The following is a 16,026-nucleotide window of genomic DNA, read 5'->3' as shown; positions in this document are numbered from 1 at the left end:
GCTGGGATTTGGAAAAGGCCTTGAAATTAATTTTGCTTCCTGCTTTCCCGTTCAGATCTCAGGGTTAAAGATGCCACGGGGCATTGCCGTGGATTGGGTGGCTGGGAACATTTATTGGACGGACTCGGGGCGCGACGTCATTGAAGTAGCACAGATGAAGGGGGAGAATCGCAAGACACTGATCTCGGGCATGATTGACGAGCCACATGCAATCGTAGTGGACCCGCTCCGAGGGTAAGAGAGGCCCCTGTGTACTCCTTCCATCTTGCCCTGGCTCTGTAGAATAATCTCACAGAAGGCCTTTCTCTTTATAGCGTCATGTACTGGTCAGACTGGGGGAACCACCCCAAAATTGAAACAGCTGCAATGGATGGGACCTTAAGAGAGACACTTGTTCAGGACAATATCCAGTGGCCTACTGGTGAGTTAAGCGGATAATCTGTGCTTTAGGAGCCCAGTTTTCTAATCAAATCCAGGGATGGCAGGAATATGCTTGACTTTCAGGACTTTTGAGAAGTTAAGTATTGTAATCAACATTTGTGGTTTACTTGCAGGTCTGGCTGTTGATTACCACAATGAACGTCTGTACTGGGCAGACGCCAAGCTGTCAGTGATTGGCAGCATCAGGCTGAATGGCACTGACCCAGTGGTGGCCATCGACAGCAAGAAAGGTAAAAGGGGAAAAAAATATAAATGAATCATGCATGTCTGTGCTTTTGTTTGAATATGCATACCTTTGTGTATATACAGTATGTGAAACAGAAGTGATGATATACTTCTATTGGCACAATAATACCTTCTTCTCTTTCCTGGGCAATGTATCTATTATAGTGATGGCGAACCTTCTTTCCCTCAGGTGCTAAAAGAGCATGCGTGCGCGCTATTGGACATGCGCGAGTGCCCACACCCATAATTCATTGCCTGGGGGAGGGTAAAAATAGTTTCCCCCACCCTCTGGAGGCCAGAAACTGCCTGTTTGCCAACTTCTGGTGGGTCCAGTAGACTCATGTTTCACCCTTCCCAGGCTTCTCTGGAGCCGGAGAAGGGTAAAAACGCCCTCCCCTCCCCTCCCAGGGGCCAAAAACGCCCTCTGCAAGCCAAAAATCAGCCAGCCAGCACACACGTGCATGTTGGAGCTGAGCTAGGGCAACAGCTTATGTGCCAACAGATATGACTACGTGCCACCTGTAGCACCCATGCCATAGGTTCGCCATCACTATGGTAGGTGTTCACTGCCCATCTCTGTAAGTTTATTTATTTGGTAAATATAGAAAACCATGACAGATATGTGAGTCTCTTTGAGGTTGTCCAAAGCCTAGTTATTATTTCTTTTTTTTAGTTAACAATGATAATGCAATTATTGTTTTTGAATCAAATAGCAAGATGAATCAACTAAAGCTGGAGGTCTTCAAACTTGGCAACTTTAAGACTTGTGGACTTCAATTCCCAGAATTCTCCAGCCAGCATAGCACAAGTTTAAGTACAAGTCTTAAAGTTGCCAAGTTTGAAAACCTCTTGACTAAAGTAATCCAAACCAGCAACGCTATATCCCTCTCCCTTTTTAAAAAAGTATTTGTGTTCCCGAAGTGCAATTGGAATTATAGAACATTGCCTCCTCATCAGTTGAATGTGTTCTTCTTCTTAGACAATCAAACTGCAATTAATACAAAATTGGACATTTCTTTTCCTCTTCATGGTGGCAATCAATAGATTGTCTTTCTTTCTCTATCTTTGGATATTTTGCTCACCTGGCCAAATTCAAATATTGTCTCCCCAATATTGAGGATAGATATTTGCCCGATGAATCCCTTACTCTTCTTTCATGCCTTTTTCCTCTAGGACTCAGCCATCCCTTCAGCATTGACATTTTTGAAGACTACATTTACGGTGTCACTTACATCAACAACCGCATCTTCAAAATCCACAAGTTTGGGCATGGCACTGTCACCAATCTTACCGCTGGATTAAACCATGCTACCGATGTAGTACTCTACCACCAGTATAAACAACCAGATGGTCAGTTTCACTTTATGGAGCACCACACATGGCTTTTGGTATTATATCATGGGGAACCAAGTGCAGGACCTGTGACATACGCACAAACACACGCACACACACAAATGCTATTCCGACTTTCTCATTTTTAATGTGCTACATATGGAAGGTGCCAGATTGGGGAAAGCTGGAACATTAGTTAGAGTAGATTAGTTAGAATTAAGTTCGTTTGTAAGAACAAAACTGACATAACCGGTTAAGTCCAGTTTTGAGAAAGGCATTAAAAACCCGGTGAGGTATTTAAGATATTTAATCAGAAAGGAATGGCTAGGAAAAAGGAAGGAAATAATATCAACTATGCTTAAGGCTATGCCATGATTCCCAACTTGACCATCTGCAAAGTAGATGCCAAGGCCATGATAATTAAGCTTGGATTTGGTATCTATATTGACAGAGCTGATTACTGTCGTAGATTTACCCCTAGAGGTCCCTGCAGCATAGGAAAAGCGAGGAGACACAAGAAACTGTAACAAAACATGGAGATTTTTGCCTGTATATTGGAGGGTCAAACTATAGTTTGGATGCTAAATTACAGCCTGTCCATCATTAGGGTTTGGTTTGTTGAACAGTGGAGTTAGGTTAAGGAAGCCCTTGGGGTGTTAGATGCATTACTTTCCTGTTTCTTTGGAAGAGATTTTTAAGAGTAAAAAAAAGAGTTGTGCAAAATGGAGCAAGGGAACGTTCAGTTTTCCTCCTAAAAGATTCTGTACAGTCTCTTGAAATGCAACCATTTGTGCATCCTTGAATTGTTCATAAAATTCTAGAAGTACATTAGCTGGAATGGGAAAGGTTCCATAGAATCGCCGAAACATCAGAGATGTTAGCTAGATGATCTGTAGATTTTATTATTATTATTTATTAATTATTATTATTATTATTATTATTATTATTTATTAGATTTGTATGCTGCCCCTCTCCACAGACTCGGGGCGGCTATGGGCATTCATTTCTATTTACATTTTCCACTCACATGATTTCCATCTGTGTGGAATTTGCTCACTCTAAATTTTTGCGTTAATCCAGGCACATTATTTGGCTAAACTGGAAAGAATGTGCATTTTCAAGGTGGTAATAAGCGGATATCAGAAGCAACGTGATAAAATATTATTTTACTGAAAGAGTAGTAGATGCTTGGAACAAATTTCCAGCAGATGTGGTTGGTAAATCCACAATGCCTGAATTTAAACATGCCTGGGATAAACATATATCCACCCTAAGATAAAATACAGGAAATAGTATAAGGGCAGACTTGATGGATCATGAGGTCTTTTTCTGCCGTCAATCTTCTATGTTTCTATGATATGTTAGTCTGATGCAGAAGTGTCAAATTCAAGGCCTGGGGGCCAGATCCAGCCTAGGGGGTGCTTAAATCTGGCCCACAGGGCCACCCTGGAAACAGCGAAGGACTGGCCCATGGTGCCTCTGCCAGTGAAAACTGAGCTCCGTTTTCACTGGCAGAGGGTTGCAGGAAGCAGTCGCAGCCGAAAATGGAGCTCGGGAGTGTGCCCCTGACATGAATGATGTCAAGCTACCCCTCTCCACCCCCTCAAGGTCAAACACAACGCTGATGCGGCCCTCAATGAAATCAGGTTTGACACCCGTGGTCTAATGGATCATCAAGAAATAGAATGGGGGAGGAGAATTGATTATCGTGGATTCTGAGCCAGGGGAAAAATAACCCAACTGGATTGTAAAAAGACTCTACCAAAACTGAATGAAAAGAAGGCAATCCAGAATAATAATAATAATAATAATAATAATAATAATAATAATAATAATAATAATAATAATAATAACAACAGAAGCCAGTAAAAGTGGTCCCAGCGGTACTTGGAACGCTGGGTGCAGTGCCAAAGGATCTCAGCGGACACTTGAAAACCATCGGAATTGACAAAATCTCCATCTGTCAATTGCAAAAGGCCGCTTTACTGGGATCGGCAAACATAATTCGCCGCTACATCACGCAGTCCTAGGTGCTTGGGAAGTGCCCGACTGGTGATGAAATACGAAATCCAGCATAGTGATCTTGTTTGCTGTGTTGTACTGACATAATAATAATAATAATAATAATAATAATAATAATAATAATTATTATTATTATTATTATTATTATTATTATTATTATTAATTAGATTTGTATGCCGCCCCTCTCCGCAGAAGCTAGAAATCAAGTCTTAACTTCTTGAGGTTGTTTTTGCCAACCTTCTTTGGAATCCAAAGGATCTGCCATGCAGTGACAGAAAATGTTTTACCTCAGATCTCGGCTAAACTCTTATATTTGCTGTCTTTTCTCTCCAGTGACCAACCCATGTGACAGGAAGAAGTGTGAATGGCTCTGCCTCCTAAGCCCAAGCGGTCCTGTGTGCACCTGCCCCAATGGCAGGAGGTTGGACAACGGCATATGTGTGCTTGTTCCTTCACCTAGTGTCTCACCTGTTGGTAGGTCCATCTTCCCTTCTATGCTGCAAGCTCTCTGTAACTGTGGGTCTTTTAGGCTTGAACTTTGTTGCCCTTTAGTGCTTTGATCCTTATCAGTCAGCCCCTGGTAAAACAGGCAAGATGAATACTTTAACATGGTGGGTACCATAGTTTGTGTTTCTTTATTGGACAATGGAAATCAGCTCAAGTATCCCTTCACCAATGGAACCCAATGGCTGTGGGAATCCACGTAGATGAATTTGGCATGGTTTATTCACAGCATCGAAGGAGTGAAAATGATGGTGGAAATACGTCAAGTTTGCATTTTAGTTAATAACAATAACAACTTTTATTGTCATTGCGCCTATATACAACAAAATTGATTTAGCTTCTATTGGTGCAACCCATAACAAAAATACAAGACAACATGAATAATATAGAAAATGGTCCTTATGCAATTAGGGAGAAACCAGTCTTATGCTTCCATGTATGCATGGAGTGATTGTAGTTGTACACTGCTCAAAAATAAATAAATAAAGGGAACAATTAAACAACACAATATAACTCCAAGTAAATCAAACTTCTGTGAAATCAAACTGTCCACTTAGGAAGCAACATTGATGGCCAATCAATTTCACATGCTGTTGTGCACATTCAACTTTGTACAGAACGAAGTATTCAATGAGAATATTTCATTCATTCAGATCTAGGATGTGTCATTTGAGTGTTCCCTTTATTTATTTGAGCAGTATATGTAGGAGTCTGACTGCCCATGGATAAAAGCTGCTTTAAAACCTGTTTGTCCAACTGGCTATACAGTGTTCCCTCGATTTTCGCGGGGGATGCGTTCCGAGACCGCCCGCGAAAGTTGAATTTCCGCGAAGTAGAGATGCGGAAGTAAATACACTATTTTTGGCTATGAACAGTATCACAAGCCTTCCCGCAACACTTTAAACCCTAAATTGCAATTTTCCATTCCCTTAGCAACCATTCAGATTATTACTCACCATGTTTATTCATTAAAGTTTATTTTTAAAAATATTTATTAAAGGCAGACGAAAGTTTGTCGATGACATATGACGTCATCGGGTGGGAAAAACCGTGGTATAGGGAAAAAACCTGCAAAGTATTTTTTAATTAAGATTTTTGAAAAACCGTGGTATAGACTTTCCGCAAAGTTCGAACCCGCGAAAATCGAGGGAACACTGTACTATACTATGCTTTGTATGGAGACAATTCAGACTCGGTGGCTTACTTACTTACTGACTTACTGACTGACTGACTGACTGACTGACTGACTGACTGACTGACTGACTGACTGACTGACTGACTTACTTACTTACTTACTTACTTACTTACTTACTTACTTATTAGATTTGTATGCCGCTCCTCTCCATAGACTCGGGGCGGCTAACAACAATAATGAAACAGCATGTAACAAATCTAATATTTAAAATAATTTAAGAAACCCTTATTTAAAAAACCAAACATACACCATGCAAGTGGGAAGCGAAGGAAAGAAAGGGGGGGGGGGGGTTGCAACATATTTTAATGCTTGATGGCAATTTTGCTCTGCTTTTTTACATAAATGCAGTCGAACACGTGCACAAGTGTCGACAGGAAATCAACAAATTTCAGTGACTTCATTAAAGGTCTACTACAAAATTGCAGTTGAGGTTTACAAGTAGTTACATCCTCCTGCCTTAATGTTCTTTTCGCTACTCCGAAGTTAATAGCAAGCACAATACTACAGACTAGACGGCCCTATGTTTTTCTTGCCTGGTGGGCTGATGCTCCTTAAGAAAAGTAAGCATCAAAGCAAATCTATGCGCCACAAGTGTGTAGAGAGCTATTTCAGGTCCCAGGAGATCAGGAGCCTCTTTTGTGCACTGTTTCCGACTTCCCCTTGCATTCTTTCATCTCTTCTGGATCAAGTAATGATGTGTTTTCAATCTGATCCGGAAGAGTAGAACATTCTCATACATAAGCAAGATAAATTATTTTTAGGGTTTAAGGCACCTGATAAAAGAATCAATACCTTTGTGCTCTTACTGAAGAGCAAGGGGATAAAGACAATTCTACATATGGCATGTATCTCATGGAGTAAAAACCTTTACCAAGAAATTACTTGTGGTTGTAAAGAGTCCATAAAAATAGGAGCCTATAAAAGCTACCTACTACAGAGTTGACCATATAAACATAAGGAGATGTTTCAATCTTCTGCTCTGTCTATTTTTCCAAGGCTTCAAGCAGATAAGGTCTTTCATATCTGCTTCCTAATAAATTCCAGGTGTTGAACTTGGGGCTTTCCAGTCTGCCATAGAGATCCTATCCTGAACATTGGCCACTTACCCTGTAGTCTGTAGAGCAGTGTTTCCCAACCTTGGCAACTTGAAGATATCTGGACTTCAACTCCCAGAATTCTGGCTGGGGAATTCTGGGAGCTGAAGTCCAAATATCTTCAAGTTGCCAAGGTTGGGAAACACTGTTGTAGAGAAATGCTGCTGAGAATTCCGTCTACACTTGCATACTTCCATTGATCTATAAATGGCCCCAAATTAGTTATGTCGTTAAAAAACAAGAACAAGGGGACACAATCTTAAGTTAGTTGGGAGAAAGATCAAAAGCAACGTGAGAAAATATTATTTTACTGAAAGAGTAGTAGATCCTTGGAACAAACTTCCAGCAGACGTGGTTGGTAAATCCACAGTAACTGAATTTAAACATGCCTGGGATAAACATATATTCATTGTAAGATAAAATACAGGAAATAGTATAAGGGCAGACTTGATGGACCATGAGGTCTTTTTCTGCCGTCAGTCTTCTATGTTTCTGTGTTTCTATGAAAGCAGTAATTTCTACTGAAGATCTGGGGAGTGTAAAATTTATACTTGGGCTGGGATGATATATTTTGAAAGCCCACTTCTGGCACAGGAACATCTTTATATTTCACTTGCGCTCAGTGACGCTACCGGCCATAAGGTCTACCCAAATCTTGGGCTTTCTTTAATATGGATGAGGAGAAAACTTCTTCAGATCTTGGTTCCCAGAACCTGTGTCGTTTTAATCAGGCATCCTTTGTGTATGTACAGAACTCTGGGAAATAATCCTTCTGTTACATGGATTCTAAATCCACCTTTTGCTGTGAAGCCCTAGGCAATTCCCTTCTTCCGTGAAACCATGTACCGCAGCACAAATACATGCAGTGGGAATATTAGTTCCACTTTCCCTCCTCTTCCTCTCTTACTTTTCCACAAGTCAATTTGGATCATAAGCTCTTCAGTGAAGGAAGTTCTTTGCTGGTAAGAATTTTAAGCACTAGTAATGTTACTCAAACAGTGCAAATAGCGATACCAATAGCAATGATCCCGCTGTATAGAGCGCTGGTGAGACCACATTTGGAATACCGTGTTCAGTTCTGGAGACCTCACCTACAAAAAGATATTGACAAAATTGAACGGGTCCAAAGACGGGCTACAAGAATGGTGGAAGGTCTTAGGCATAAAACGTATCAGGAAAGACTTAATGAGCTCAATCTGTATAGTCTGGAGGACGGAAGGGAAAGGGGGGACATGATCGAAACATTTAAAGATGTTAAAGGGTTAAATAAGGTCCAGGAGGGAAGTGTTTTTAATAGGAAAGTGAACACAAGAACAAGGGGACACAATCTGAAGTTAGTTGGGGGAAAGATCAAAAGCAACATGAGAAAATATTATTTTACTGAAAGAGTAGTAGATCCTTGGAACAAACTTCCAGCAGATGTGGTAGATAAATCCACAGTAACTGAATTTAAACATGCCTGGGATAAACATATATCCATCCTAAGATAAAATACAGAAAATAGTATAAGGGCAGACTAGATGGACCATGAGGTCTTTCTCCAATGCACTTGCAAGGAGAGTCCAGGATGGGTAATTCTTCAGTCTGATTGGTCGGGACTGAGTTTAATTTAAATAATAGGCAGGTACCGCCCCCCTTAGCCCTCCAGTCTAAAAACTCAGTCGCAGTATAGGGACTCTGAGTTTGTTTCTCTTCAATAAATTAATCTTTATTGTTTATTGTTTTAATTATATGTACTAATTTAAAATTTTTTCTCTTCTCTTCCTTTCTTGCAGGTGCCGTTGGGGGAAAAAAAATTTTTTCCTCAAGCAGCCCTGGATTCAAACCTCCAGTGGGTTTATCCAGGGGTCTGCAGCTCCTCCTTTCCCAACCACACGAGCTGGGTTGGATGACTTGTTCCCGGAGTGAGCACCCAGGGAGACTACCTCCGAGGTAGACCCTGGAGGAGAGGAAGGGGTTGACGCCTCGGGAGGGTCCGTCCCGCCCGTTGCGAATAAACCCGAGGACCAGGAGAGGAGAAGGTCCTCAGTGAAGAGGGGAGCGCGTCTCGCCCCCCCCCCTCACCATCGGCGAAAGACGACAAAAAGGGAAGCGCTGAAAGGCTCGAAATGCCTTTGTATACGGCAGGCGGCGAGGGAAAACCTCGGCGGACGCCGTTTTGCACAGCGCTGGAGGAAGGGCGGGGGAGCCAGTGGAGGCTTCCCGCCCGTTCCCTTGGCAACAGCCGGCGGCCATTTTTGAGAGGCCCGAATTCGAGCGGGCAGGCCAGTTGCTGTTTGAGGGCATCATTGGTTGCCAGGGCAACGGCCCGGCGGCCATGTTTTTTTGAACCCGACGCACAGCAGCGTCTCCCTCAACAAGGCTGTTTTCGCGCCAAGTGTCCCCTCTGCCGGGAGACACGCAGGCGCACAACACCAATGAGCAGTTACTGCCTTGGACGCCATCACTGCTAGCGGTTACGAGCAACGATCCGGTTGTGGACTCTATCTTTAACAACCTTCGATTGCTGTTTAGTTGCTAGCGTGTGCAGGAGCAGATCGATCCTTGCTGACTCAACCTTTTCGTGAGTTAATCTGTCGCTATGGCTGACCAATCTATTCAGGCTGGGGAGGAAGCCAGTGCCACCAGGCCCCCTACCCCCAAGGAAAGGCCCCAGAAACAAAAATCTTCGCAAGGGGCTGCGCTCAGGGAGGCTGAGAAGAGGATTAAAGCGCTGGAGAAACAGTTAGAATCCTCTCAGAGGTCTGGAGGCACGCTTGCGCCTGCTCAGCCCCCCATTTCCATCCCTCAGCCAGCCTCCCCCTTATTTGCACCAGGGGTAGTAGGCTCGGCCTCAGTGAGGGATTGGTCACCGGAAAGGCTCTTCCAACCCTCAACTTCTTCCAGACCGGATGTTTTTACATTTGGAAGACAAGCAGCGTGGCCTACCACAGCCACTGCTCCACAGCCAATACCCCCTCAAGGTGGCCAGACTACAGCAGCCACATTCACCCCTACGGCTGCTGGATTGCGCACGGCGCAGGATGCCTGGCAAACCATGCCTCAGGCCCTGCAGGACCTAATTGTCAGCGCCTACACACAGGGTCAGGCTAGTGTGGCTCAGCAGCAGCAGGTACCGGCCGGCCCTGCTCCGTCGAGATTCAGAGACCCCTGGACGGCTCCAGCCTCTCATTCCATCCTGGAGTCAGGGGAGGAGGATGATTTTTCCAGAGAGGACTTCAGCGAAGCGGAGGATGAGTTATCCGGCGATGAACAGCCACCTGAGCAACCCGCCTTACCCGGCCTGTTCAAGGCCTCACTCTTCCGGGTTCTCCTGAACAAGGCCAGGATCACCATTGACCAGGCTGGTGAGGGAGGTCAGGGGGCTGCTTCTGCTCTGGATCAGCCTACAAGTGGTCTCTTTGTATTTCCAAAGCAGGAGACCATTAATGTTCCGTCCTCCCATCTTTTTCTAGAGACTGTACAACGTCCATGGGAGAACCCAGCGACGGGTCAGGGCCCGTCTAACCTGGACAGACGTTTCTACACCTTTGACCAGCACATGGAAGACCTCCTGGAGCTACCGATAGTAGACAAGCCGGTGACCAGTCTAGTCTCAAATGCCCTAGTCCCTTCAGAATCCCAGGAGGGATTAAAAGCGGAAGACAAAAGGGCGGACAATGTTGTTCGCAGGACTCACCAGATGTCAGCTTGGGCTGTACGAGCCGCCTCGGCGGCATCCTTCTTTAATCGAGCTACGCTCCTCTGGATAAAAGACATTCAGTCCAGAGTCGATCCGCAGGATGCGAGACTACGCCAAGACTTAAACAAACTGTTGGCGGCCACCGAATTCTCGGCGGACGCAACAGTCAATGCCGCCAAGTTTTCATCAAGGGCAATGGCCGCGTCGGTCGCCTCCCGCAGACTCATCTGGCTAAGGAATTGGCAGGCTGACGTGAAGTCAAAATGGGCCCTCGCTTCTTCACCATTTAAGGGCAAGAAGCTCTTCGGAGACATCTTGGACGATGTGCTAGTGGAGGATAGGGATAAGAAAAAGATTATGCCCAACTCCAGTAAAAAGCAGGGACAGCGTTTTACACCCTACCAACGGCGGCAGTCCTTTCGGAATGATTCCGCCTCGACCAGCAACCAGGGGTCGAGGTCCTACTTTCAGGGATCCTTTGGTCAGGGTTCCTTTCGCACGGACAGGAACCCACAATTTGATCGCTCCAGGTCCTTCCAGGGCCGCCGCCCCTTTAGAGGTTCCGGCAGGGGGTTCAGAAAGACCAAATGACTTTCTTCTGGATATCCCTTTAGGCGGCAGACTAACCCATTTCTCCGACGTCTGGACCAACACCTCATCAGATCCATGGGCGACTTCCACAGTTTCACAAGGTCTACAGATCGAATTTCTTTGCCCTCCACCTCGTCGCTACCTGCCTTGTCGTGCTCCCTTGGAAATGTCCAAGAAGAGGCTCCTGTATCAGGAGGTATCTCACCTGCTGGAGATAGGTGCCATCGAGGAGGTCCCTATACCTCAGCGGGGTATGGGGTTCTACTCAGCGATCTTCTTGGTACCAAAATCGTCAGGAGGGGCACGCCTCATTCTGAACCTGCGGAGACTGAACCTCTATGTAAAGTACAGGAGGTTCAGAATGCATTCTCTGCGTTCCATCCTGGCAGCCATCAGGCAGGGGGACTACATGACGTCCATAGACCTACAGGAGGCCTACCTACATGTCCCCATCCTTCCGTCTCACCGTCAATATCTGCGCTTCAGCTTGGATGGAGCTCATTTTCAATACAGGGCCATGCCTTTCGGGCTTTCATCGGCCCCAAGATCCTTCACGAAGCTGCTGGACGTTCTCACGGCAGGCCTCAGGCAGCGGTCGGTGCGCCTAATGGCCTATCTGGACGACATCGTGATTCTGTCCAGATCAAGGGACCTTGCGCTTCAGGACCTGCATCTCACGATCCAGACACTTCAGGACCACGGCTTTTCGATCAACTTCGAAAAAAGCCACTTGACTCCCACAACACGGCTGGCCCACCTAGGAACCAGTATAGACTCCAGGAAGGGCCTTGTCTTCCTGTCCCAAGAGAGGCAGTCCACAATCAGAGGGCTTGTCCGGGGCTTGGCGCCACAGCAATTCCCCAGGCTCTCGTCTCTGTCCAAGCTTCTAGGTACACTGGTGTCCTGTATCGACATCATTCCATGGGCCAGGTACCACCTACGTCCTCTCCAGTGGTTCCTCCTGCCATACCAGAGGAGGAAGATCAGCCATTCCCACCTTCAGGTACACCTCGACCCGGCAGTTCGACGGTCCTTACGGTGGTGGATATCCCCGGCGCTAACAAAGGGGTCACTCTTCCTAGACAAGCATCTTCTGACGATGACGACAGACGCCAGCCTGACGGGATGGGGAGCCCATCTTTCCTCGAATTTAGCCCAGGGCCTTTGGGACCCATCCGACCTGAGAGAGGTCAACATCAACTTCTTGGAGTTGAAGGCAGTTTCCCTGGCTCTCCTCAGCTTCACGGACCTGGTAACGGGCCAACATGTCCTGGTTCGGACCGACAATGTCGCCACCCGGTCTCACATCAACAGACAGGGGGGGACTCGGTCTCGACGACTGATGAAGGAGTCAGAGTCCCTGTTCAGATGGGCAGAGGCAAATCTGGCTTCCCTGTCAGCGGAGCACATCTCAGGCGTAGAGAATGTATGCGCGGACTGGCTGAGCCGGGAGACATTGGATCCAGGGGAGTGGCAACTGGATCCCGCAATATTTCAGGACATCACTCGAAAGTTTGGGAGGCCAATTCTGGACCTGTTTGCTACCCGAAGCAACTCCCAGCTCCCACGTTTCTTCTCCCGCTTCCCGACCCCGGGGGCGGAGGGGGTGGACGCTCTTCGGATGCAGTGGCCGCCAGGACTTCTGTATGCCTTTCCCCCGATCTCCATCATTCCCAGGGTCATGCGGAAGATTCTGGAGCAACGAGCGGAGGTACTGTTGCTGGCTCCATACTGGCCGCGTCGCCTTTGGTTTGCGGACTTGATGCAACTGTCAGTGTCACCCCCCTGGAGGATTCCAGATCAACTGATTTCCCTCTCCCAGGGCTCGATTTCCCATCCAGAGCCACAGTGGTGGCAGCTGACCGTATGGAGATTGAGCGGCAACATCTAAGACAACATCTCTTGCCAGAGGCAGTTATTGATACAATCCAGGCTGCTCGCAGACCTTCGACAAGAAGAATATACCAGGCTACCTGGGTTTCCTTCTCCAGGTTCTGTGAGGAGCGGGAGGTAGATCCACAAAAGGCCTCCCCTCTCCTGGTCCTAAGTTTTCTTCAGGCGGGCCTTGAAAAAGGTCTCGCTCCAAACACCTTACGCCGTCATGTGGCCGCTTTATCCACCATCATAGGAGGGGGCAATTCCCGCCCTCTCACCAGACACCCCTGGATCAGGGACTTCCTGAAGGGGGCCGCCAACATCAGGCCACCACCGATCCATCGGTTCCCTTCTTGGGATTTATCCTTGGTGCTACACGCCTTAACGGGGCCTCCATTCGAACTTTTTCGCCACATACCTCTCAGAATGTTAACCCTCAAGACGGCCCTTTTGGTCGCAATCACATCCGCCAGGAGGGTTTCTGAGATTGCAGCGTTCTCAATCAGGGAGGATCTCTGTACCTTTCACACGGACAGAGTAGTCTTAAGACTTGACCCAGCCTTTCTACCAAAGATCAACTCTACTTTCCACAGGGCACAGGAGATAGTACTACCAGACTTCTGTACCCATGGGACTCACCCTTCGGAGCTTAGGTGGCATAAGCTCGATGTGAGACGAGCTCTGAAAATTTACATTCGCAGGACTCAAGGATTCAGAGTTTCTGAGGCTTTATTCGTGTCCTTTGCAACCAGAACGTTGGGCACTAAAGTCTCCCCTAGGACGATCAGCCGCTGGCTGTGTGATAGCATTAGAGAGGCTTACCGAACTAAAGGATCCCCTGTGCCTCAGGGACTCACGGGACATTCCACACGTAGTACGGCCACTTCAGCAGCCTGGCGGACCCAGGCTTCACTAGAGGACATTTGCAGGGCGGCCACTTGGGCGGCGCCGTCCTCATTTATCAGACACTATCGAATTGACTCTTTCGCTTCCGCGGAAGCAGCGTTTGGGAGGAGGGTATTACAGCGGGTGTGTTCCTTCTCAGAGCCCCCGGTCCGACCTTCTCCCTCCCTTGGTTAATATCTTGGGTATATCCCATCCTGGACTCTCCTTGCAAGTGCATTGGAGAAGGACCGTTGAAACTTACCTGAACGGTCTTCTCGATGCACTGCAAGGAGAGTCCAGACCCACCCAAATTTGGGACCAGGGACTCTTTCCGATAAGGGTGTGCCTTGGGAGTTGTTTTTTTCTAGTTACCTTGAATGTTGAATAAAATTGTGTTAGCTATACTGCTCCTTCGTTTCCTTTAGACTGGAGGGCTAAGGGGGGCGGTACCTGCCTATTATTTAAATTAAACTCAGTCCCGACCAATCAGACTGAAGAATTACCCATCCTGGACTCTCCTTGCAGTGCATCGAGAAGACCGTTCAGGTAAGTTTCAACGGTCCTTTTCTGCCGTCAGACTTCTATGTTTCTATGTTTCTAATAGCACTTAAACTTATGTGCCGCTTCACAGTGCTTTTACAGCCCTCTCTAAGCGGTTTACAGAATCAGCCTATTGCCCCCCAACAATCTGGGTCCTCATTTTACCCACCTCGGAAGGATGGAAGGTGGAGTCAACCTGGAGCCTAGTGAGATTTGATCTGCCAAATTGCAATCAGCCGGCAGTCAGCAGAATTAGCCTGCAGTACTGCACTCTAACCACTGTGCCACCGCGGCTCATCGTCATAATAAAGAGGAGCTGCTTTTTTCATGTCTTTGCATGCTTTATTCTTCAGTTCCAGCCACTGACACCTGCGATCTCGTTTGCCTCAACGGTGGCAGCTGTTTCCTCAACGCACGCAAGCAGCCCAAGTGCCGTTGCCAGCCACGTTACATCGGGGACAAGTGCCAGAATGACCAGTGCTCCGGCTATTGCCAGAATGGAGGCACCTGTGCTGCTTCTTTATCTGGTAAGTTGTGGTAAACATTTACAAGAAGTGTTAAGATGCCCAGAGCTTATCAATACAAGGAGAAGAAAATTGGAGAATCCTGGCTTACAATACCGAAAGAAAAAAATATTACAGCACCGCTCTGTCAGGTACGAATGCGATTGGAGACCAACATGTCCTTCACTTTGCTGCTTATTTTTTCCTACCACCGTTTCCTTATATTTTAAACTACAGGGAATCCTCAACGTACGACCACAAGTGAGCCCCAAATTTCTGTTTGCTAAGTGAAGCATCTCTTAAGTGACTTTTGCCCCATTTCACGACCCTTCCTGCCACAGCTGTTAAGCGAATCAATGCAGTGGGAAGTCAGTAATCTGGTTGTTAAGTGAATCCATCTTCCCCATGGACTTCGCTTGTCAGAATGTTGCAAAAGGGGATCCCATGACCCCAGGACACTGCAAGGATCATAAAGATGAGCCAGTTGCCAAGTATCGGAATTTCGATTCTCTTTACAGCTTTACAGCCTGTTTCATCCTGTAAAGGCTGTAAATATGAAAAAGGGTCATAAGTCTCTTTTTTTCAGTGCTGTTGTAACTGAACTGTTGTAAGTTGAGGACTACTTGTATTCCTCCCCCCCCCCAAGGCCTTATAAGCAGTAATGGGCTGCTGCCCCCACAGGGGGCCATGCAGTGGGAGGAGTAGGTGTATGCACTATTTATTGAATACAGTGATCCCTCGAGTTTCGCGATCTCGATCTTCGCGAAATGCTATATCGCGATTTTTAAAAATATATTAATTTTTTTAAAAACCACTTCCGGGTTTGGCTTCGGGAGTCAGCTGGGAAGCGGCGCGGCTGTTTTAAAAGGTCGCAGCCGGCCTGGGGGGGCTTCCCAGCACCCCCCCAAACCCCCAACCTGGGTCTTCCCGGCCGCCCACGCATAGGGGAAACCCCGGCTCCTCGCTGATGCCCGCCGCTCGCCCGCCCGCCCGCCAGCAAGAGGGGGAAGTCCCAGGGAAGGTTCATTCGGCCGCCCAGCAGCTGATCTGCTCGGTAGCGCAGCAGCAGCGAGGAGCCGAATCGGGGTTTCCCCTTTGCGTGGGCGGCGGGGAATGCAAACTCCACCATCTACGCAT

General features: G+C 46.8%; 1 protein-coding gene across 3 annotated transcripts in view; it reads left to right on the top strand.

Annotated features, from left to right (window-relative positions):
- LRP1 (LDL receptor related protein 1) overlaps positions 1 to 16,026 on the top strand; it is a 469,165-nt gene that overhangs the window by 436,644 nt on the left and 16,495 nt on the right. For all 3 annotated transcript variants that reach the window (XM_070740967.1, XM_070740966.1, XM_070740968.1), the window contains 6 exons: positions 56 to 234; positions 315 to 421; positions 555 to 671; positions 1,840 to 2,016; positions 4,354 to 4,494; positions 14,740 to 14,913. In XM_070740967.1, coding sequence (XP_070597068.1) covers positions 56 to 234; positions 315 to 421; positions 555 to 671; positions 1,840 to 2,016; positions 4,354 to 4,494; positions 14,740 to 14,913 — 895 coding nt within the window. The remainder of the gene's footprint in view (positions 1 to 55; positions 235 to 314; positions 422 to 554; positions 672 to 1,839; positions 2,017 to 4,353; positions 4,495 to 14,739; positions 14,914 to 16,026) is intronic.

Source organism: Erythrolamprus reginae, chromosome 2, assembly GCF_031021105.1.
Source record: "Erythrolamprus reginae isolate rEryReg1 chromosome 2, rEryReg1.hap1, whole genome shotgun sequence".
In the NCBI taxonomy this organism is placed as follows: Eukaryota; Metazoa; Chordata; class Lepidosauria; order Squamata; family Dipsadidae; genus Erythrolamprus; species Erythrolamprus reginae.
The sequence above is the reverse complement of the archived record's forward strand: the minus strand, read 5'-3'. Positions and strand labels throughout refer to the sequence as shown.